The sequence below is a fragment of the Diadema setosum genome, chromosome 15 (assembly GCF_964275005.1).
Source record: "Diadema setosum chromosome 15, eeDiaSeto1, whole genome shotgun sequence".
Taxonomy (NCBI): Eukaryota; Metazoa; Echinodermata; class Echinoidea; order Diadematoida; family Diadematidae; genus Diadema; species Diadema setosum.
Window position 1 is genome coordinate 31662778 of NC_092699.1, and position 24209 is coordinate 31686986.

Genomic DNA, 24209 nt, shown 5'->3' on the forward strand with positions numbered 1-24209 from the left:
ATTTGATAATATCCTTTCATATATCATCATTATACACCAAACAATATATCACCTACATATCCGAATACATCTGTATAATTCATAATTCATAACATTCATATATATATATGATAATAATAATTACCATCGCAGCGCCTTATCAAAATAACACCAAATGTGTCTTGCATGTACACCTGTAAATCATTACATATTCCAAGTTTAAAATTACATAACTTAAATACTGTGGGAGTAAACAAAAAAAAAATTACCATAACAATGATTTCTCTATCAAACACACACGAGAAACATGACAGTCACCCAAACTCTCTGGATATGCGGGAGTAAAATAATAATGATAATAATAAATACACCAAAAACTAATCATTACAACTTATACTCTGGTATTATACGTGTGAATGGAATCCGGGACAAATGCACTTCTAAAACGGGTATGCGCTTTGTGCGAGGAGGACAGAGTCTGATACCTGATCTGTTCAGGCAATAGTAACCGTACAGACGGTGTGTTGTATCTTGTTTACCTTGACCATCATTCTTTCCACGTGTAAATCCTGTACCACTGGTAATTCCAACCCAATGATATTTTGCCACTTTCGCGGTCTATCGATTCTATAGCCTTGTCCTTTTGTGTAAGATTGCCATAAAAACAAAATCAAGCTATACATGACGATAGATTAGATAAAGGAATTGTAGAAAAGAACCATCAGTGTTCTATCCAGCCTCAGTTTGCTCAATTATTGCCTGATGATTGAGGATGTATTTCGGACAGCAGCTGGTGACTGCATGCAGCTAGATAATGAAAAATAAATATCTGAGCCAGAATTTAAGAAAAAAAAAAAAACGCTTTAGAGTATAATAATGGAGATTTTTTTTTCAGAACTGAAGAAATTTCAAAATCTAAAGCCAGTGTATATAAATGCATTCTGAGCTAAAGGTTCTCAAAAGGGGTAGATGAAACTCAGACCGCCTAGGTGTAAAGGATGATCATGAAACCATCGATTTCGTGGAAACATTGAATTAAAACTACTGGGGAGAACATTTGTGTTGTATAGATGAACATGAATTGACCCAGTTGAAAAAGAAACAAAATCTTTAATTTTTCAAATCTTATATTCTTTTTTATGAATAGTGAATCCGAGTGGCGAAACCCCACAGATAATACGAAGTAGGGCCTATATTTTTGCAATAACAATAATTTATCTAATAAAATTTGATGGGCGCTGCCCCATGCTAAAATTTCGTATTTGAGATAAGGTAATTTTATCAAAGAAAATACAATGTTAACACAGAAGACATTGGAATGCGATACCAATATTACGCTAATCATTTACTTATTTTAATAACATGAGGCCTCCACGAAAGTTTTTCATCTTCTCTGATACCAAGAAAGCTTACATAGGATACACGATCTAATCGAGTATCATCAAAATAATTAAGGATTTACTAAAAAGTGTATACTAGTACTTAATTTTCTGAAGGGTTTATGAAGATCTTATCCACTGAGTTACTTTTTTTTCAAATCAGAGTTGACGGTGTCTACGAGAGTAACTGGGTTTTGATGAGAAAAAAGAAAACCCACATTTGAATCATCATCAAAATGCATAAATGAGAATATGTCAGATGATTTGTAGAAGTCATTAATATAAACTATAAAAAGCAAAGCACCTAATTTATATTACCCTGAGGGACGCCACATTTAATATATTGAAACTTGAGTTATTCTCGTTCAGAGAATATTGTTTTTCGGTTCTCCTGAACCACTCCAAGGACTTCTCCCGTATGCCGTGATGAGACAAAATGGATTAAAATTTCTTTATTTTAAGCTGTTGATTTAAAGTTATTATAACTCGAGATAAATAACATTTTCCTTTGCTTACTTTTCTCCTTATTTTTCTCCTTTGCACTCTCAATTTCTTTATTTTTCATTTTTAAATCTATGAGTTTTTTTCTCTCTTTGTTAGCCTACCGCTTTTACCCTTTTTACTTTTTATTTATAAAGATTCAATTTTGGGTACATTAAGCCATATTTCTGTCTGTTTCCTGTCAATTCATGTTACATGTAGTTTACTATATATAGCTGTTTTTCATTTTCTTATCTCTTTCAATTTCTGTCTATCCCATTGCCACTCTTGGCTTCACACCTTTTACATGTGCATGTAATATGTATTTCCATTAAAGATGTATGTACATAATTTTATATGAATGAAACTTAATGTTTACGAAGAGAAAATGTAACTTTTTTGTGGAACACCAGATTTCGGACATAGGTGCACTGTTTGGATATTCAAGTTATGGTATCACTAGAAATCAGAAAATTTACGTGAGTTTGTGATACCCCATATTTTGCATGCACTCTAATTTCTTTCAAGGGGAGGGCTAGTAACTGATCAATGGGAATCAGTGGGAATGCTCGGGGATGATTGTTCCAATTCTAGTGGGATTCATTAAAGAGTCCGTATGAAAATCATTTGCTTCAGAACGGTCTCATATTCAAGTAATGTGTTGTTTAATTCCCCGTCACTGGATACAGGCATGCTAACCCGGAAACATTAAACTGCACATTACTTGAATATGAGACCATTATGAAGCAAATAATTTTCACAGAACAAAAAAATGTACTCTTAAATGAATCCCCCAAGGATTGAAACAATCATCCCCCAGCATTCCCACTGATTCCAATGATCAGTTATTAGCCATCCCCTTTCAATAACAGACGATTTTTTTTTTTTGGGGGGGGGGGCGGTCCCTATCATGAAAAGGGAAGACATTCAAGATTGAACAGATGGTACAGTATTGACTATAAGATGGTGTTCAGAACAAACAAATAATGAGTAACCTGTAATACTAAACAGCATTCAATTCTTTTAGAATTCAGGTTCATTTTACACAAATTAGCTTCAAATTGCTGAGATATATGTAGCTACAGTGCGTATAAAAAAGCAACAAGATTTAATTTCGAATTTGTGAAGATGGTGTTTACTTTACTCCAAAGTAAGTAGCAACATCATAAAGCCATATATCTCCTCTTTTCAATGACATCCAATTTTTCCATTTCCAATGGTGTGGGGAAATGCAATTCACTCATAATTAGATCCCCTTCTCCGAATTCAGAAGCGTGCAATACGAATCATAAACCACGCTGGATATTTTGCTCATACCAACTGTTTTGTTTTTCTTTTTTTTTTCATCAAAACAGATTTCTGAAAATTCCAGACCTATTTCATTACAATCTCGGAATTTTCATGTATAAACTAACAACTAATTACCATCTGTTTTTATCCACATGTTTAAAAGGAACACTGTTATCCCACTTGCAAGAGTGACGCCTATATATAATATCACCTTCCCCGTACTTTTTTTTTTTTTTTGCAAAGAAAACAATTATATTTACTGGACCCAGATTTTGGAATGACCTCCCTCAAGATATTACTTCTTCTTTGTCTTTATTCACCTTCAAACGCAAATTAAAACAGATATTACTTAGTGCATACACACTTCCGAGTGTTTAGCAACTTTTTTATACTCCCAGTCTTTTGTCCTTGTCCGCAGCTTCAAGTACATTTTTTAATACATAGCATTCCTTTTCAAACACCGCGAGATCCGTATACAGTCTGGTTTGTGATTACTTTATCCTTTATCGATTTTTGTACTGATATAATTTTAGTTGGTCAAGACAAACATATCCGTTCTCCGAATAATATATGCCTATGAATTAGGGAACCGTACAGTTTTACAAGCGTTAAAGCTTTGTATGTAGGCCCCATCATATTTCTGATACTTATTTGTGATATCTTCATATGATATGACCATGTACATTTGTGTCAAGAATGTTTTTTTCTTCTTCTTCTTCAATCAAAAGACATGATTCTTGTTTTATTGTCATTAATTTTGTAATCTCATCATTGAGGAAATGGAAATATGAAATTTGAACTGAACATCTTATTCATTCTTACACGGTCATGGATGGCTGAGTAATCATTCTTTTTGGACAATGGGTCAAGTTGGACTTGGGACCAAGTTTCAGTTATGAGACCAGCAACAATCCTTTTCAATTCACTTTTTTTTTTTTAATGTACAGACTGGTGAGACATACCTAGGGCCCCTCTTCTTTGCAACGAAAATGGATGCTTACAAATTTTAGATGAACATGTGATTCCTGAATTAATGGAAAATTTTCCTGTGCAACAAAGGGATGTGTTCAGACGCCTATGGTGGGCACAGGATGGTGCACCAGCCCATCGACTTGTTGCAGTAAGAAACAGATTGGCTGAGGTATTTGGAAATCGGGCGATTGCCTTGTATCATGATGTGGATTGGCCACCAGAATCTCTGGATCTGACTTCTTGCGATTTGTTTTTTCTTTGGGGTTTTTTCAAGAGCAAAGTGTTCATTATCCCTCAACCTGACATTGCAAAGAGACAAAGAATCACTGATGAATTTAAAGCTCTATATACGCCATCAAGCCACAATGATTCGCAGAGCTGTGCGTGAGATGTAGAAAAGAGCTAATCTTTGTGTGGGAAGGAATGGTGGCCATGTTGAGGGGCATGGGATGTAATGTTAAAAAGAGATATCCGGAAAAAAAAAACAGTGGTAAGTTGTGATTATTAATTTCATTATTCCATTTGTTAAGTTAATTTCTGATAAGGTGCATTGGTTCTTGCAGTGTCTAAACTTAGTCCTAAGTCCAATTTACCCCGCAAGTTGTCTAAAAAGAATGATTACTTCGCCATCCATGACCATGTATGCATAAATATCATTTTGAAGAGGAGTATTTGCTGCTACTCACTTTGGTGTAAAGTTAACACAATCTTCACAAATTTGAAATCAAATCTTGTTGCGTGTTTTTTTTATACGTACTGTATAAACAAAGAGACCCTAATTAAAGGATTGACCCACCTTATCTGCCCACTACACATGTATTTTTTTTTTCAGTCCAAACCGATTTTGTATAATGAACTTTCAATTTCTCTTAGAATCGTATGCTCTCTATTTCAAATGTGCTTTCTGATTATCTTGCAAAACGTTAAATTTTCAATCGCCCATCTCAACCAAAACTATACTGTATCTCTTTAGAATACCTTGCCTGTTTGAAGTAATTTCTGTGTACAGATAGACCGCCTCCCCAAAAGAGAAAAAAACACATACTCACATACACACACACACATTCATATGCACATACACACGGACACAAGATAATATGATAAAGACAACTGAACACACAAAAACAGAATTCATCCCGTCATTCTTAGTTGTTACAACTGAAAAAATAATGAACCAAACGAACGTGCATGTATGACGTTGGCGATTACATTGGTCGTTATAAAAATATCGCACTAAAATGATTAGGTTAGTAAATTAGACTCTGTGCCCTGAAAATAGACATTAAAATGAAGGTGGACTATTTGAGCTCATAGTATGTTTAATATGAAGCTCCTTGTATAACAGAAGTTAACATGAAGCATGCCGAACATTCCAATTACAGTAACTCATTCGATCATTCTGTTCAAAATGATTCAAATCAGAGATAGGTTGGCATGATCAACGCCACATCGTGCAGAACTCTACAGAGCAGAGTTCTGTGACTGTACCATGGCCACCATGACGACGAAAGAGATAAGGGAGGGGGAGAGGGGCAAAAGGGGAATAGCTTTGTAGTCCGGGTTTCAAATTGGCAACTTTATTCGGTTGGCTGGTCAGAGAGATTTGGAGAAGTTCATTTGCTGTAGAGGGAGACTGGAAGAGTACATTTTACTGAAGGGGTGTTTCCCCATTACCACTTTGTATACATTGTACGGTATAGACCCGGATCGAATCGGCGGTGGGGGATCTTATCGGCGGTGAGGCAAAAATCCCGCCGATTGGATCTGGGGGATCTGATATACCGGCCAAAGTCCGCCGATAAGTTCCGGCGGAACTTATCGACTGGCCGGAACGGATCGCCTGTGACACCGGCAAAAAATAATCTCATTGACGGAGGTAATGAATAACACTGTTACAGGTAACGATGATGGATGTGTATGTGCGTGCATGTGTTTGTGTTTGCGAGTGCGCGTGCGTGTGTTTTATCTAACCACCTGTCCTACACAAGTATATAGACCTACAGTTATATAACATTCACCATTAAGAGAATCGTGAAGTGAGAATCTAGACTAACTATGTTATACGGGTTGGTCACCTACCGCATCGATGATGTCGAAGAGAGTGACCGCAGCGCTCCGGGCGGCAGTCAGAGAGCTGATGGAGGGACTGATGTTCCCCAGCGAGAATGACCCCAGCATGACGGAAAAGAAGACGATCATAACGTCACCACCTGTGATAACGCCATCAGCGACCAACTTTGGTCCATACCTGTGCGAGAGGACGTGGACGGGAGTGAGTACGAACAAGCTCGGGAATGGTGCTACAGTACACACCAGATCCATCCCCCCCCCCCCCCCCACCATTACTTTTCTGTTAAAACAAAGTATAATAAACAGAAAAATGTGAGCCTCCCCTTAAAGGAATTCCTGGATTCGCCACTGCACACTTACTAACCCTTTACTTCTTTTGTTCCCAGTATAACATCTCTGTTATAATAATAATAATAATAATAATGATAATAATAATAATAATAATCATCGTCATCATCATCATCATCATCATCATCATTATTTTTGTTATTATTATTATTATTATTATTATTATTATTATTATTATAACAATAGTAATAAATAATAATAATAATAATAATAATAATAATAATAATAATAATAATAATAATAATAATAATAATAACAATAGTAATAAATAATCATAATCATAATATTCATAATTATAGCTAAAATAATAATGATAATGATAAGGTCTTCCATATCCAGGGTAGCCTGTTCAGCGTTGCCTCTGTTCTACCAGAGGGCCCTGCCATTATCATCACCGTAGAGTACCAACAAGGTATCCCATTATACACCTGGGTCGAGAGGGACATGGTGGGCAAAAACATCTTGTCCAAGGGTGTCTTATCCACTATGCCACAGCGCCCTTACTACCGTTGGATACTAGCAGCATGTTCATTCCTTGCTTTCGATTAACGGCGGTACGGGTTTTCTAAAAATGGAAGTTTGGACCTGTCCTTCAAAGAAACTCTACAGCAGCTAATTCACGCAACGAGGTGGAATTCGACATTCTTATCAGGTTCATCATTATCATCATCATCACTATCATCATCATCATCATCCTCATCATCATCATCATCATCACTATAGTCATCGTGATTTCAGCAAAACCAGTTATCAATCAGCACCTCTTTTTCCTGCACTTCACCATCCCCATTATGATCATTGTTGTCTCCGACATCATTACCACTACCATTACTGGCTCCGTGCACACCACAAGCATCTAAGAATACACAATTAAGCTTACAAGACGAGTATTAAAGCAAACTGGCAAAAATTGAAGTTATGAATATTACGAAGAATAGGCCCATGGCATACAACTTGTGTGTATCTGTGTCTGAATCCTCACCAGAATGCCAGCGAGTAAGATCCAAACATGATGAACACAGTGAGCCCCATCCCGACACCGGACATCACTCCCTTCTTGACCCCGATGTCTCGGGCCAGCTTCAGCTCCTTCTCGTACCTGAGCGATAGACCGGGAGGGGAGGAGAGAGGGAGGGACAACCAAGACTAGAACTTTGATCAAGAGCTATTTATTTACACATAAACATGCATTCACTTGTATTGTTTAAAACTCTTATATACAGTAGTTATTATCAATTGACACATACACCCGTATATATCATTATGCACGTCACATCCAATACAATGTTGACTCATACAGATTAATACTTCTTTAATGTTATGTATTTTTGACAATGATAGTGATATTGTATTGCTGTATATCTCTTGTATGTCTATCATGTCTATATGTTATCTATGTTATACATGTGCTTTGCATATGTATGTATCGATGTAACGGGTATGCATGCAAACAAAACAAATTTCCAGAAACGAATAATAAAATCGAATTGAATTGAATTGAATAGAATTATAGAGATGGATGCCGATGAAATAAAAGAGTAGGTAAAGAAGAATGAAGACGAAAAAAAGAGCAAGAACAAGAGCAAGAAGAAAAACAAGAACAAGAACAAGATGATGATGATGATGATGATGATGATGATGATGATGATGATGATGATAACAATAATGATGAAACGAAAGAAGAGAACAGAAGAAGATAAAGTTATGATGATGATGATGATGATGATGATGATAACAATAATGATGAAACGAAAGAAGAGAACAGAAGAAGATAAAGTTATGATGATGATGATGATGATGAGGGGTGGTGGTGATGGTGATGGTGATGATGATGATGATGGTGGTGGTGGTGGTGGTGGTGATAAAGATGATAGGGATGCTGATGGTGATGATGATGATGATGATGATGATGATGATGATGGTATGGTGATGATGATGATGATGATGGTATGCTGATGATGATGATGATGATGATGATGATGATGATGATGATAAAGATGATGGGGATGTTGATGGTGATGATAATGATGATGATGATGGTCATGATGGTGATGATAATGATGATGATGACGATGATGCGTGAAAAGATGAAGAGGAGGAGGAATGCAATAATGATGCAGTAGCGGGAGAAAAAAGAGAAGAGCAAACACAAGACAAACAACGAAAGAGCAACGATGTAGAGCAAATAGAAGACGAAAATATAAGAAAATATGGAGAATAAAAAGGATAAAAGATATTTAGATGGAAACGACCAACAAAAAGGAAGGGGAGAAAAGGAAGAAAACGGTTGCCAATAAGAGAAAGAGAGAAAAGGGGGGAGTACAGCATTCATTCGGCTCCTTTAATACCTTTTGACTTCCTTCCTTTCTCCACCAAAGGCGATGACAGTCCTGACACACGATAAGACCTCTTCAGCCACGCTGCCCGCGCCGGCGTAAGCTTCCTGCTCCCTCTTGGAGTATTCTGTCAGAAACTGGGGGAGTTACAATATTTATTTGATAATGGAGGTAGTCCGACCAGGATAAACCCAAAGCTAATCCACCTTCATAACCTTCGCCAGATGCATCATGTCTTGAACAATCGTTTGCCAAGATCAGTGTTCGAATACTATTATGTTGTAAGGTTCATGATACTCTGTAAAGAGCCAAATACTCTTCAAACGTACGGTGGTTCAGCAACGAAATGAATAAAAGCTTTTTTTGACGCATAAAAACGTTGATCATTGCTAATTAGCATGAAAAGCGCTGTTTTTCTCTCTCTCTCTCTCTCTCTTTCTGGGCAGCAGCGATTCTTTTGATCAGCTTAATTTGGAACTCTCCTAGGCAAGGCCTTCTGAATTAGCTATTGTTTGCTTTTGCACAATATATAGGACCTACAAAAATGTCTTTTGTGCCTAATCACATGCAAATGTGATCTCGGAAAAAGACATAAAAACAAAATCTACGAATATTCAGTAGCAAAAAGATATTATTGCCGCCGGTTCTCACAGGATCAAATAAAGAATTTATACAATTCATGCCTGCGTGAAGATCAGACATGATGATTGCTATGGCAACCGGACTTACGTAAGCCATGAAGCCACCGGCGATGACAAGCAATGGAGTCATAGCGATCAGAACAAGCGTCAACTCCCAGCTCTTCCAGAAAGCTACCGCAAATCCTATGCAAAAAGAATATGACAAACAAACTATTGAACAAAAACAAACAAACAAACAAACAAACAAACAAAAATAACATCCCCTCCCCCACCTGAAAAACAAAAACAAAGGAAAACAATCGGAGAAGTGCTGATCGATGTCAACATTGTGTTACTGTTTTGAAAACTTGATTTGTTGCTTCTGTTGTCGTGTTTCCAAAGTTGTTTATCGTGACATTTTGGGCTTCTGTAACAGACATATCGCAGGTTACAGGCAATAGTGTAAACCAAGCGGCTCAAAGCTAAATTCGCGAAGCAAATATTACTGTAGGAAATATGATTTACCATCTCTAATTTGTCAGCTATTTTTGCTGTCAACAAAATATCTATTATTGAGTTAATATATTTCTTTTTTATTTCTGTTCTGCAGACAAAAAAGAGAGAAAAAGTTTTTATTGTTTGAATCACCTATTAACACGTTAGACATTGCACTGTAGACTCACTTGAGCAAGCTTAAAAACTGCATGGATAATCATCATTTTCACCATTACTATTATCAAAACTAGTATTGTTACAATAATGATAATAATAATTATGATGATGATGATGATGATGATGATTATGATGATGATGAGTAGTAGTAGTAGTAGTAGTAGTAGTAGTAGTAGTAGTAGTAGTTAGTAGTAGTAGTAGTAGTATCATTATCCTTTCGTGCATTTTCAAGTGATTTCATGGAATATCCCATAAAATTTTTACAAAAGGAAGACAGCATGATTACATTCATCGCACAAGGTAATCATCCATACAAGGTAGGTCATCTGTCGGACAAAATAGGCATCAATAAACAAGCTGAAACTCATTCGAACAGAGTCCCTAGTGATCATTGTGTTGTACCACTGTCTTCATCTATTCTGAGAAATGTTTATTCATACTCCATGCATGCCTAGAAGCAAAAGTGATCAGACTTACCCCCTAAGAAGAGGAAGGCATACTGCATACTAATGGCCATTTTGTCGCCCAGTCCTTCTTTCACCTTTATCATATCGCTGCAGGGGGTATAGAGGGCAGACATAATTATTGAAAGTAGTTTGCAAACATACTAGTAAACATTTATAGTAAACGCGACCTATCTAATATAGAAAGAAATTTCTCTACAACCATGCGGGTATATTCTCCGTTAAAGGCCCATTCATTCAAGTAAGCGAGCAAAAGGCACAAGCACACCGCGGCTTAACAGTGAGGGGCCTTGAACAACGCTTATAACACCAGCTGGGCCCCGTTGCTAGAAACTTTGCGTTTAAACGCAACTTGCAACTGATTGTCACTGGCCAATCAAAATCATTGTTGCATGCATGTCTTCTTAATAGGGCAGACCCTGAGCCAATCAGAATGGTTGTTTCAAAAGTAGCAATTATTTGCAATTGATTGCAACTTTCTTGCAAAGGGGCCCAGGCAGGTTAACTAGATTTAAATCAAGTTGCTCACATCGTGGTGTAATTAATTAGAGGCACTGACGTTAACTGACGCTCTTCTTTATAATATAACTTCTGTAAAATTAGGGAGGTCACAAGGGAACCGCTGTGCTATTTGAAATAATTAGCCTTGTCGAGAAAGGGGAGAAACCAAGAACAAAACAAAGCAGAAAAACAATAAAACATAACTAAAGCCCATCAGACTCGGTGGAAATAATGTGTGAATTAAAGTTAATAATGAGACTTGCGAGGGTATGACGTCATCTCCATGTAAAATGCTTCTTACTGATATAAATGTATCAACATTGACTCTAACTCATAAGATATGAAAAGATAGAAATTCTATAACTTCCTTATTTCATGGTCAACTTTTGATGAAACATCCACCATGTTATTTGTTTACTTTTACTCTATTCATAAGACCCAGTAGAGGGCATGGTGTGGCATTGCATCGTCAAGAAAACGAGTTGACTGTCCAGTTTCGATGGGACCATACTGCATGCAGTGACAGCGATTCGCTGCAACAAGAGGTAAACAATTCACTTACTCGGCCAGCCGTGACGTCAGCTCGCCGCTCTTGTGAACGTCGAACCACTTGATCTCTTGATGCAAGATGGCGTCGAAAAACGCGGTTCGAATCTTGTAGATCTGCCGCTCGCAGGCTAAAGTCCACATAGATGTCTGAAATTACAAGGTGTAATTCATGCGATACATGTATATTATGTGTGAAACGTGCAGTTCTGTGATATCAGTTATAAGTATCAGCTTCTTAAAATATTTCGCTTTACAGATGAAAGTAAAAACAAACTTATATTTGAGTACCCAAAAGTTGGCAGTTCCACTTCTGCGAGCATCATGAATAGTATTAACCAATAAAATATGAATGCATAGATAGCTAGACAAGAGAAAGATAGATAGACAGATAGATGGATAGATAGATGACTGAATGAATTAATTAATCAATTGACGATTACATAGACAACTAAATGAATAAAGCTATATCATAAATGAATGAAAATGTCTAATTTCCCACAAAATGATCACTCCTTTTACATGATGCCGTGGTTGTTGCATCACTAGGGATAACTAATGACTGATTAAAATATTGATACATTGAAAATAATTCCCGTGTATTCTTGATAAGATAATCAGAGAAAATTATTTCATGAGAAAAAGAAATACTAAAATGCGTGCGATCTTCATGAGCAATAATGTGATGGAATAAATACAATAATGGTTATTAGAAGATATATCACGGCGTTTGCTCTCACCTGCAAATACCCCATGGCTAGGGATCCGAATCCAATGTAGGTAAAGATCAGGGCGTATTCTGCCATCTGGTTGTCGAACTCTCTGACGGGGTCGTAGTTCGGGTCCGGGGTCGTCATATCGGTATCGTTGGTCGTAGCGTTCGCCCCGAACTGGACGAACTCGTCGACGAGGTTGCCGAAGAAAATGTTGAGCACGGGCCATGCGGCACCGTGCACCATCGCGGCCAGCGAGCCGATGAATATGAGAAGTCCATCCAGCGGTGTCGCGTAGCGATACTGGAATGCGCATTTTTGGCATGATCAAGAAGAGGAGCTAAAATGGAATCTCTTTTCGACGTGTTTTAACACTTTTCTTTATCAATGATTGTGCGTCTGTTGGTTTTGTAAAGTTGTTTGATTGGAAGTTTGTTATAATATATGGCAATTGGTGTATATTTTTTTCTGAGACGGCGAGATTGTGTGTGTGCTGTTTCTAGTGATATGGTTGCTCGTCTTCTTGTTCTTACTGTCTTCATCTTTCCTCCTCCTCCTCTTCTTCTGCTTCTTCTTCTTCTTCTTCTTCTTCTTCATTTTCTTCTGCTTCTTCCTGTTATTGTTTTGGTTGTTCTTCTTCATCTTTTTCTTCTTCTATGGGGCAAGGGGCGGCGTGGCATTTGAAGAGTACCCCATTATAAACATACATCTCAATCATTCGCTATCACAATCCAAATTATTCTTTGAAACCAGCAGTCTTCCATGCTTCAATGATAAATAAGAATTAATAAAATATTTTTACTGTCCATACAAACATAATGTATGAAAATATACATATGATAGATATCCATATATGGAAATATTGTGGACAAGTGTAATGTTACTGACCGTAACGTTCTACTAACCATGTTTTGGGGGTTTATCTAAAAGATTATGGGTTGAACTGCGATAATACTTCCTGCAACATTTTTCATGATGCTATAATTGAAATTACTGCGACTCTTTGTTGCAGCATCTTACATTATTTTTAGGAAACCTTTTTTTTTTTGTATTGTCAGACATTGCTTTGTTTCTCAAGCCCTTTCTGTAACGTTACTTACCGACCCTTTAAGTTACCATGGCAACTCTGATATTTTTAATTGTATTCATTCTTTTCTATCTCATAAACCTGAGAAGGATGAACGTGTTGTAACATGATTGCGACTTGAAACGAATAAATGGTGATTTAGTACGAAAAGCAAATATGTGAATTTGCTGAAATATAACGTTATTATGAAAAACGCGAATTACCCTATAAAGCAGATTAAAGAAAAACAATAATGGGTATTCTTCTTAATACTCAAGTATTATTGTAAGGTCCATGAACATTGGCACACAGCACAAAGCACGTTGAACTTATACCGTCACAATATTTCCCTCTTTTTTTCTCCTCATTTCCCTAGCTCTTTTCAATACTCAGTAGTCCATTCCAAGATCATCATCATTTTAAGCATAATATGAAGATTTTTATTGCAAAATGAGCTAAGCGTCATTTTTAAACATTTCAAAGTGAGTCCATCATCAGAGAAAGCAAAATAAAACCTTTCCAGTAGTACCCAACTTGTGACATAACAAGCAATATACTAGAAGTTGCAATAAAAAATATCCTTTATTTTCTAATTATTTTCTTTTATTTTTAGCAGCTTTAAACACAAATATCTCAACTGAACAAGAATGCAGGTAGCTCGTTTTTGCGATAAAACTCTTCATATATAAAGGCTTACAACGTGCGGCCTGTTTCCCTTCACAAATATTCCTTTTATTTGACTTTATTAGTGGTGGTTTAACAACAAATTTGCAAGTTCTGTACATTGTGCTCTGCTGTCAGCAATGTTGAAAAAAAAACATAATCATCAATGATCTTATCTTGTACTGACATGTTGAAAAATCAAGAAATATAACCAAACCAAACTGTGGGTTTACCAAACGAAATATACGAAATATAGAGCATAAGCTCCATCGAAAACCATCGGAGACATAATAGGATCCGTCTATATTATCTACAGAGGAGCGTGAAAGACTTTTGTGATTTGAATCTTCAGTCAGCATCCAATAGATATTGTTTGGCTGAACATTAAAACAAATAAACATAAATAAAACGTATTTTCAAGTTACTCACCAGCCGTGTCAAGGGAACCTTCGGCCCATCTTCTTTGGGAGTATCTTCCTTTTCTTTAGGAGTATCTTCTTTTTCGTTGGGGGTATCTTCTTTTTTCTCTTTTTCAGTCCTGAGAAAGAAGAAAAAGAGAGGGAGAGATGGAGAGGGTGAAGGAGCAAGAGTGAGGGGGCGAAAAAAAAAGGACATTGGTCATTTTTTATATGTGAAGAGTCTAGTGATTTACAATGCGCCTGTTCAATCAAAATTAACCACAGACCTATTATGTCATCAAAACCTTTCAGACAATCACGTTTGATAAGTGGAGACAGATCTATACGATTATAGTATTTGGTGTAGCATTGACGTCGGTAAAATGTGTATGCGTTTGTGTATACGTGTTCGTTTGTTCTTTCTTTCGTTTATTTGTTAGTTTGTAAGTTTTTCTGTGAGGATAGTGATCTTGGAAAGCAAAACTTTTCCACGGGCCTTGAACCTTGAATGGGTAATTCTTGCAGCAGCTTTTTTTTAAATAGAAATTTAAACTGGTTCGGTTGATGCGATGACGACACTGGCCGATCACGGTGCTTGAAAGTGTTTTTACTATTGATAATTTAAAAAAAAAAATGGCAATCGTACGCAATTAAAACTCTATCTGTTAGGCTTACACCATTTTGGACCCAACAGGAGGCTGCAACCTTCTGATGATTGGTAGGGCATCCTTCCGGAAGGTATCAACAGTAGGTGCAGTGACGGCATTGCATGGTTGGTAGAGAGAGTTTGTGAAAGCTAACCCGAGAATACCACGGCATGTATAAAAGGGATGGTATAGGTTTGGCTGAAATGGGGATCCAGGCTTTACTTTTTGCGAGATAGTTAGAAACCGTTTAAAAGAAATGTTAAAGAGCATACCCTTCTAAGAGAAATGTAAAGTTTTAAGGATTATTTTTATGAAAATCGGATTTGAGAAGGCCGAGATATCAAAAACAACAACAACAACATTTTCTCCTAATAATAGGTTGGACCCAACCTTTAATAGGACCACTTTGTTATGGACATCTCAGCAATTTCAAACCCGATTTCCATCAGAGAGACTTTTAATTCCTCTTAGGATGGTATGCTCTTTAGTGTTTTACTTATTTGGTTTCTCATTATCTCGCAAAAGCTAAGACCTGAATGTACCCATCTCAGCCAAAGCTATACATCCCTTTAAAAAAATGGATAACATTGCTTATCGGCAAAAGTGAGTGTGTGTAATACAATGCCATTATCCCTGAGACCCTCCATTGAACAGATGTGCTGAATCCCCTTTGGGTTTGTTGTTTCAATGTTTGTTTGTTTGTTTGTTCGTTCGTTCGTTTGTTTGTTGTTGGGTTGTTTTCGGGGGGTTCTATTCAAGACAATCTACCGCCTATAGCCTATTGATGAATTATATATACATATACATATATATATATATATATATATATATATATATATATATATATATATAATATATATATATGTATCAACACTTGAGAAAGGGCGGCGAGACGCTCGAAAATGTGTGTGCCGAAATAAACCGTTGGTGATACAGCATGAACTTTGTTCCAGTTGTGTTACTTATATATGTATGTATATATGTATATATATATATATATATATATATATATATATATATATATATATATATATTTGTACGAGGTTATATTTATTTATTTGTATGCTTCTGTCACTGAATTAAAGTGGAATTATAAGACGCGATAAGCAAGCTACTAGATTAGTCTATAGATCCAGAAGAAGTGACTACAAGCCTTTTAGCGCAACGACAAGATTTTCTAGGGCGAGTAATGTCCAGTTACAATGGTCACTCTCAATTAAACCCACTGCTCTCCGTGCAAATCCGTATCGATCGCCTTTCATCCCGCACCGGCCATTATCTTACCGTCCGATCAAATGTATTGGAAATGAAATTGCATAGTAAGCTGCACACCTTTTTTAACCGTACTATTTATGTAATGCTTGAATCAGTAAAAATCATTGCGTCATTTCTCACTCACCCGGTATCAGCCATGATTCAAAACTTAAGCATTTGTGGAAGAGATAAAAGTTGCTCCCTAGCTGTTTAACACCTCTCTTCAAAGTCACCTTCGATCCAAATCAGCCATAGAGTGGCCCGGTGTACATAATCTAGGCTGGTTTTACCGCACCCATACCCAAAGGGCACCCTGGCTGGTCATTATTGTCTGTCGGTGTTTTTGCTCTGCACATCACAATACATCGCGGGTATGAAATCTCCGCAAGACCTTGTCCTCCACTTGCCTTTATTACGTCATAATCACGCAGTCGCGTCGCTGCCGGTTGCCAGGCGCTAGGCTATTTCTATCTTGCCACAGATGGCGCTTCAAAAATTTCACTCCGCACTCTCCGGTGTCAACGAACTATATACATGTCAGTACTCCAGTATAACTGTACTGAACGTGTTTATAGCATTACTGGTTGTAGGGGCGCTCAAATTGTTTGAAATCATTTCAAAAATATCATTATTTTCAGTGACTGTAAGATTATTATATCATTCTGAAGGGAAAAGATGGAAAACTTTTGATAAGATTACTTGATTTTGACAAAGTTCATATCATGATTACTTGATTTTGACAAAGTTCATATCATGTCGATATTTCAAGCCAAATGTGAAATTTTGCTTTGCATAAGTACTTTTTTTAATTGACCAATCATATATTTTCACTTTTTTTATATAACTTTATCAGGGTTTTTTCCATCGACTTTAACAGATAATCTTTGTTTGTATTTCACTCTTATCATTTCTGAGATATCTGAATAACTGGAAAGCACGTTAACAGTGTCTGTCCGTGTAGTCCCACATGTCGATTATTCTGATGGCGCACTTGTTGTAATGAGGCATGATTTAATGGTATTCTTAAATCTGATTTTTAAGATGGAACTCAGTTTTTCTGTATTAGTTTGATTTATTTTAAACACAAAAGAGATTATGTTCCAGTGGCGTACCATGAGTTTTCCTCCAAAAAAAAAAAAAAATGCCAGCTGATATCTAAAACTACATGTGGTATAGAATTTACCTTTTTTCGGTCACTTTACTGGCCGTCAGCATGTTTTTGGGGTGAACATGGGCATGTCAAACTTCCACGTTCTACGACCAAACTGTTCCACATTCTTTCTGGCCAGTTTTACATGGTCTCAACTGATGCGAGAACCATTTTACATAGAAACAGATACTCAGACCCTCTAGGTTGTTCAAACTATTCGTGGTTTGCAGCATCAATTGAAAATATGCGATGATATGTTACCGACAGACAGAATTTATAAAATCAAAGCGATAATAGTATATGGAACCTATACAGTATAGGGCCTATAAATTATACAGGATGGTCGACATCAAAAATGGTGTCAGGTGCATGCGCGAGGATCTTTATTTTCAGCCCTACTTGAACAATCCGGATTTTACGAGTGAATTTCACAACACTGAATACCGAAGACTATGCCCGTTTGTACCTCTCGTAACATATTTCAGAATAGAATAGAAGTATTATTATACCACTATCAGATTAACTAAAAAGAGGCATGAAAGTACACATTCGATATATGAATCTATAGGGCCTATACATTACCTTAAATCAGGGACTTCCAAAAATTGAAGAAAAGATGACTCGTGGGCTATGCAATAAGTCTGGTGCATTGCTATTGTCAGTGCATAGATCATACAAATAGGACAATTCCACGAAAAATGTCACTTTTCCTAAAAATCCTAAATGTGCAATAATTTGAAAAATATATGAGCTACAGGATAAAGTTAGTATAAAATGCTAGAGCTTGTCAAGTTCTTTCATTTGAGTGGTATTTTGATACAATTGAAGTGCATTTAGGCATTCTTTTCTTCAAGAAACCCATTTTGGGGGCAAAAATTTTGATAATTTTCGTAAAAACGCACTATCTTTGACTCTCATTATTCCATATTCAGCAACATTTCAGCATTTGTTTCAAAATAGTTCATGGTTAAGAATGAACCAAAAAACACTAATATTAGCTTTGTCTAAGATATGACTCTGTTAAAGTATGAATATTGCAACTTTAAGAAGTGGACAAAGTTGTAATGTCCGCAACGCTAAAAATGTAATGTCCGTAACGCTGCATTGTGAACCTGTAACTAGTAAATGCTGAATGTGTTATAGACAATCATTATCAATCTACAACTTTAACAAGACCTGAACATTCATTTCGGAATAAAATTCATTTTACTTAATGCTGTGATTCATAAATTTCTCAGCACATCTACATGGAGGTAAATAATCGTGTCCAAAAAAATGTAATGTTCGTAACAGCAAGCATTTTGTCTAATTATCTGCTAAATGATTTATAGTAACTGATCAAAACTCTGACTGTTGATATTATACAGGATGACTGGGTTAGAACAGTGTAGAATAAACCATGAATGGATTAAGAATGATTATGCTGAGTTGTTGAAATAAGCCCACAAAGTCACACACAAAAAAAAAAAAAATCATTTTAAATGTCTGTAACGCTGGAATTGCCCATAGGCAAACCGAAGTCCCCCCTCCCCGGTTTTTGGCTGAAAGACGTTAACATATTAAAACACAGCACCAGCATGTAAACAGAACATGAGTTAATATTAATATGTATTGACAAACTATCAATTCATTTTTTGAAAAATATCCTTTATCATATTTACTATGGATTCCAGTTTGTTAAACTCTCACCCTAAACTTTACCCTAGCCTTAATCTTTACTCTAACCTTTTCACTAACCAACATCTAGCCGGAGGTAACTGCCCTGATACTGGAAGGGAGACTATTCCACCTCCCTGCAAAAACATTCTATAGTCCGATACACGCGCATATCAAATTGTGTTACAGAACCTGACACGGCGGAGTCGCCCCAACTCATCTTGTTTTCTATAGATTCTTTTTCTTCTTCCTCCTCCTCCTCCTCTTTGTCTACTGTTTCTTCTTCTTCATCTTCTTCTTCTTCTTCTTCTTCTTCTTCATCATCTTCTTTTCCTATCTTCTTCTTCATCATCTTCTCCGTCTTGTTCTTTTTCTGCTTCTTCTCCTTCATTAATTATCATGTTTATATTGGTGTTTAATCATTCAGCACTTTGTCAATGAATTTTGTCAATGAATAAAGTCTTGATATTTGTATCAGTTCCTTCGCAAATATCCTAAAATCAAATATGTAATATTTATAAAAGTAAACTTTACGTCAAACGACTCACGTCCTACATGGAATTTTACCTTTCCCTTTTTTTTTTCTTACTTTTTAAAACGATATACAGAAGCTCCAAGCAGTTTCCTAACGAGAAAGCTTGGAGAGTGTATACAAGTAGAAATGGCAAATGAAACAATCAATGCCTGATAATTTCCTATACAAAAATCAAGATTTATATTCAAGAAGAATTTTTGTAATCTCTATTATCCAGCATCAAACTCTTCAATGATAGACCGCGTAGTAATATGAAAAATAAATTTGGTATGACTTCGTGTTCGGCCTTTTTTTTTTTTTTAGAGTAACCTAGGAATGGAATTACAGAGTTTTAACAGGCCTGGGGTCCCCCTTTGAAAATGATGGGAATTCTTCTGCTATCACATGTGGATGGTATAGTTTCGCTTGAGATGGGGGCTTCAGGTTTCCACTGAATTTTACTTCTGACGATTTTTTTTTTCCGATAATGAGAAACCTCTTACAAAATATGAAAGAACCTATGATTCTGAGAGGAATTCAAAATTTATTTGATGAAAATTGGTTTTGAAATGGCTGAGATATTCAAAACAAAGCAACTTATCCTAACACAAGGTGGTACCCACCTTTTATTAGGATTGCTTTGCTTTACTTTATCAAAATCGGATTTGAATTGGCTAAAAAAAAAAGAAAAAAAAAGTAAAGCAAAGCAATCCTAATGAAAGGTGGGTCCCACCTTGTATTAGGATTGCTTTGTTTTACTTTGTTTGTGTTTTTTTTTCAGCCAATTCAAATTCAATTTTCGTCAAATAAACTTTGAATTTGTTTGCTTTTTACATTCCATAGAGTGGTTTCTTAGTATCTCGGAATCCTCAACTTAACCAGAACTACACTGTATTGACACTTACATTCTCAAACTGTCCTCTGCCGCCTGCTAAGATGGAATGTCAGCCTAAAAGTCGATGCTCCTGATAACGAAAATCACCTGTCCACGTCGTCCGTCGAATTAGATCACTAGCAACAATGAAGCGTGTATACTATTTCCTAACCGAATGTATAGGCCTGCAACTTATGGCTGCCGGGTCAGTGGCGGTGATCAGCGTATTCAAATTGGTAGTGGATACGACGGTGATATTTCCAAAATAGCGGTCCGAGTTATCCTTTTGACAGTAATTTCTATACCGTGGTGTGAAAGCGGTATTTACCGGGATTTCCAGTGGATCTGAAAAATACCATTATGCAAGTCATGGCTTCCCTCTTCACCGCAGATGAGAGTGTACTGTACAATGCCGTGAACGCTCCATCGATTTTATTTATTCATTTTGGGGGGCTATTACGTAACAGCTCTCACTAAACTAGGCGACCACGAAAGACGCTCGCGTGCGACGACAAACAGAGCGTTTGTTGTAGTACTATTTATACTATGCTGATCAGTGCTTCGATCAGTCTGTCGGTGCTTCAATACTACAGTAGTCTAGCTTCTGGACTCTTTTTACTCGTAGGGGTGATTCAGTGTACGCGACAAGCCGTATGAGGGCGTGACACCCGAGGATTGCGATACGCCGAGAACTGCGATACCCGAGAAAACGCGCAGTCTCTCGATTATCGCAATCAGAAAATTTGCGCCCTCTCTTGGTCGCACCAAGGAAAAGGGGACGGAGCCCAGACTAGTACTACTCTAGCTGCTGGATATACATAATGCACCCATATTGACGATGATTATGATATTGATGATGAGCTCAACGCGATTTATTCTACCAATAAAACGGAGAAAAACAGAGCAAAACAGAAAAAACACAGTTCGATCGGAGTTTGAAACGTCACTAATTCTTTCTGCACCTGGATTAGGATTAGGATTAGGAAACCCACCGCACTGTCGGTCTCATTCACACGGATAAGTCCGGCACATGATCTCAAAATAATTGCTTTGCTTAACCTGAATGCAGTTTCTTGTTCCAACCGCCACAACCCCCTCCCCCACCGCCCACCCCCCCCCCCCCGAACATGCTTCACAGCAAGGGTGAACCATACATGGTCCGAGGTAAATAGATAGCTCCATGGATGAACAGTTGGTAGAAGTTATACTACAGCAATGTATTACTTCATTGCTTTATCAAAAATATATGTTATGTTTATAAAACAATTTCGATGTCACTCTTCAACCCCTCGACTGTGCAGGTTTTAAATCACTTACTTCCACCGTGTCAAAAAAAAAAAAAAAAGAAAACACGATATTACATGTGACCGATGTCCGCATCAACCATTTACCCTTATTAAGCCCCAGTCACATAATGCTCTGCGTCCGGCGTTACGTCCAAAAAAGGTCATTTTTCTGCGGACTCCCGCGGATCCTATGCCGACACCAGAAAATTTATTCAAAACATACCGGGAAAAATGCGGGCGATACGGACAAATACGACCAGATGCGAATACTTGCGTCCACTTGCGGATATTCTTACGAATTGGCAAATAATAGTTCTGAACACTTGCGGAGAGTTGCGGATATTTTTGGATAGTTACGGATACTTACAGATTGTTATAAATAATTATGGACAATATTGTTTTCTGTGACGATCCCTGCTAAGTCAGTGTATTATGACAGCGAGGTTATCACATATTGGACTGTCTTACATTGTACACTGGCATGACTGGGGAAAATTGAAATTGAATTACGTACAAGTTATGAAAAAAATCGTAATCCTTTAATTTGCTTTACAGTGATAAAAGATATATGAAATTTTGAATTTGAGGTTTGAATTTTATTTGTGCAACTCAAATATGAATAAACTTCATAAATGTAAAGAATACATAACATAATTATACCACAAATATAACACAATATAGATCGATAAATTAAACATTAGAGTAAGAAAATTATTACTCACAGTCATGGAATAGACAAACTGTGGTTACGTTGTCGTTGTGCAGCGATATTCATGACTCATTGGGTTATGTTAAGGAGATTTTTATAATAAAACAATGCTTATTAAATTTCCAGAGAAAAAAAGACATCAAGACTTCAAACACCCCTCCCACACCCAAATACAAAAATGTAATACACATTCCATGGAGCGTAAAAAGGGTAACACTATAGAGAAAAATTCGTTCTCAGTTTTCAAGTTGATTTATGTCACTTCCAACTAACAAAATAATTAGAAATACAATGAAACACTTGAATACACAGATGTCAGGAAATCAGTACCACAATGCGATGAACAGAATAACATCGTAAAAGAGATACAGGTAAATTATCAACAGAGATACAAATAACTGTTACGTCACTGTTGTGAATGCATAAACAATATTGCTGGAAATTGAGGGGACTGCTAAAAAGCAGGGCTTGTTGAATGCAGTCCCCTCATACAGGAAAAAAATATAATTGCAAACAACAACAACAACAACAACAACAACAACAACAATTTCCCTAAACGGTAGTAAGAAAAAAAAAAAGACAGACATAATGCACACATACCAACGCACATTAACAAACACAAAGCGGCTCTCTTATAAGGAAAGATTGATGAGAGGATAGAAAGATAGTAAGGAAGGTAGGAAGTCCGAGGTGGAAAGGGCGGAGGAGAGGGAAATGGTGGGTCATAACAGGGCACTGGAGGCACAGAAGCACGGGCTCGCTGATAAACAAAAGAGTAGTGAGGTTACCGACGCAACAACGATTTTGAAAATCAAAAGTAAGAAAAAAAGAATGAATTATTTTTCTGCATACGAAGTCTTTAAATAATTCTTTAACTTTAAAGAAAATGTATTAAAACTTCAAGCTTCTTTTATATTATTGTCAAGAGAATTCTAGAATTTTGGTCCAGAAAATGAGAATAAAGATTTTGCACAAACCGTCCTAGTCAAAGGCAAATGATATTCATGGGATTGACGGGTTGGATATGCATGAACAGTTTCATTCTTTGAGAACATGGAATCGATCACAAGGGGGAGAGAATGGTTAGTGAGTTTGTACATGAATTGTCCTAATTGCAAACGATTAAGGTCAAAAATTTTCAAAATGTTATTTTCGTGAAGTAAATTATTAGTATTACTTGTCCACGATTCGTGAAAAATGATACGAAGAGCTTTTTTCTGTAATAATAATATTTCTCGGTAAATTTCACAGCGAATTACTGAACAGCATGCATTTTTTTTCCATTTTTTTTTTTGCAAATTTGTTGACAGTTTGTTCGCTCTTATCCAATGGAGTAACTTCGTTAATTCACCGTTTAAAGTATCAATAATCGATCAGAATCAGAATCAGATAAAACACAGTATTATCATCCGCAAACAATAAGAAAGAGAGGATGTTTGAAGAATTTGACATATCATTGACATAGAGAATTTTGACATATCATTGACAGAGAATTTTCTATCGCTGTCACACACCTTTCCAGGCCAGAAAAGTGAATGAAATGCTGTCACCCCATCCCCTACCCAAAATATTGCCTTTTCGTAAACAATATACATTCAAAGAGTGCAAGGAAAAAAAAGTTT

The 24209-nt window shown here is 36.6% G+C and overlaps 1 protein-coding gene across 1 annotated transcript in view; it reads right to left on the minus strand.

The window, feature by feature from the left end:
- LOC140238970 (ATP-dependent translocase ABCB1-like) overlaps positions 1-12487 on the minus strand; it is a 36056-nt gene extending 23569 nt beyond the window's left edge. The window contains exons 1-7 of the mRNA XM_072318865.1: positions 12398-12487; positions 11674-11807; positions 10624-10700; positions 9584-9678; positions 8867-8991; positions 7501-7617; positions 6180-6348 (exon numbers count right to left, since the gene is read on the minus strand). Of these exons, the coding sequence (XP_072174966.1) occupies positions 6180-6348; positions 7501-7617; positions 8867-8991; positions 9584-9678; positions 10624-10700; positions 11674-11807; positions 12398-12463 (783 nt within the window). The 5' untranslated portion in view covers positions 12464-12487. The remainder of the gene's footprint in view (positions 1-6179; positions 6349-7500; positions 7618-8866; positions 8992-9583; positions 9679-10623; positions 10701-11673; positions 11808-12397) is intronic.
- Positions 12488-24209: the final 11722 nt, after the last annotated feature.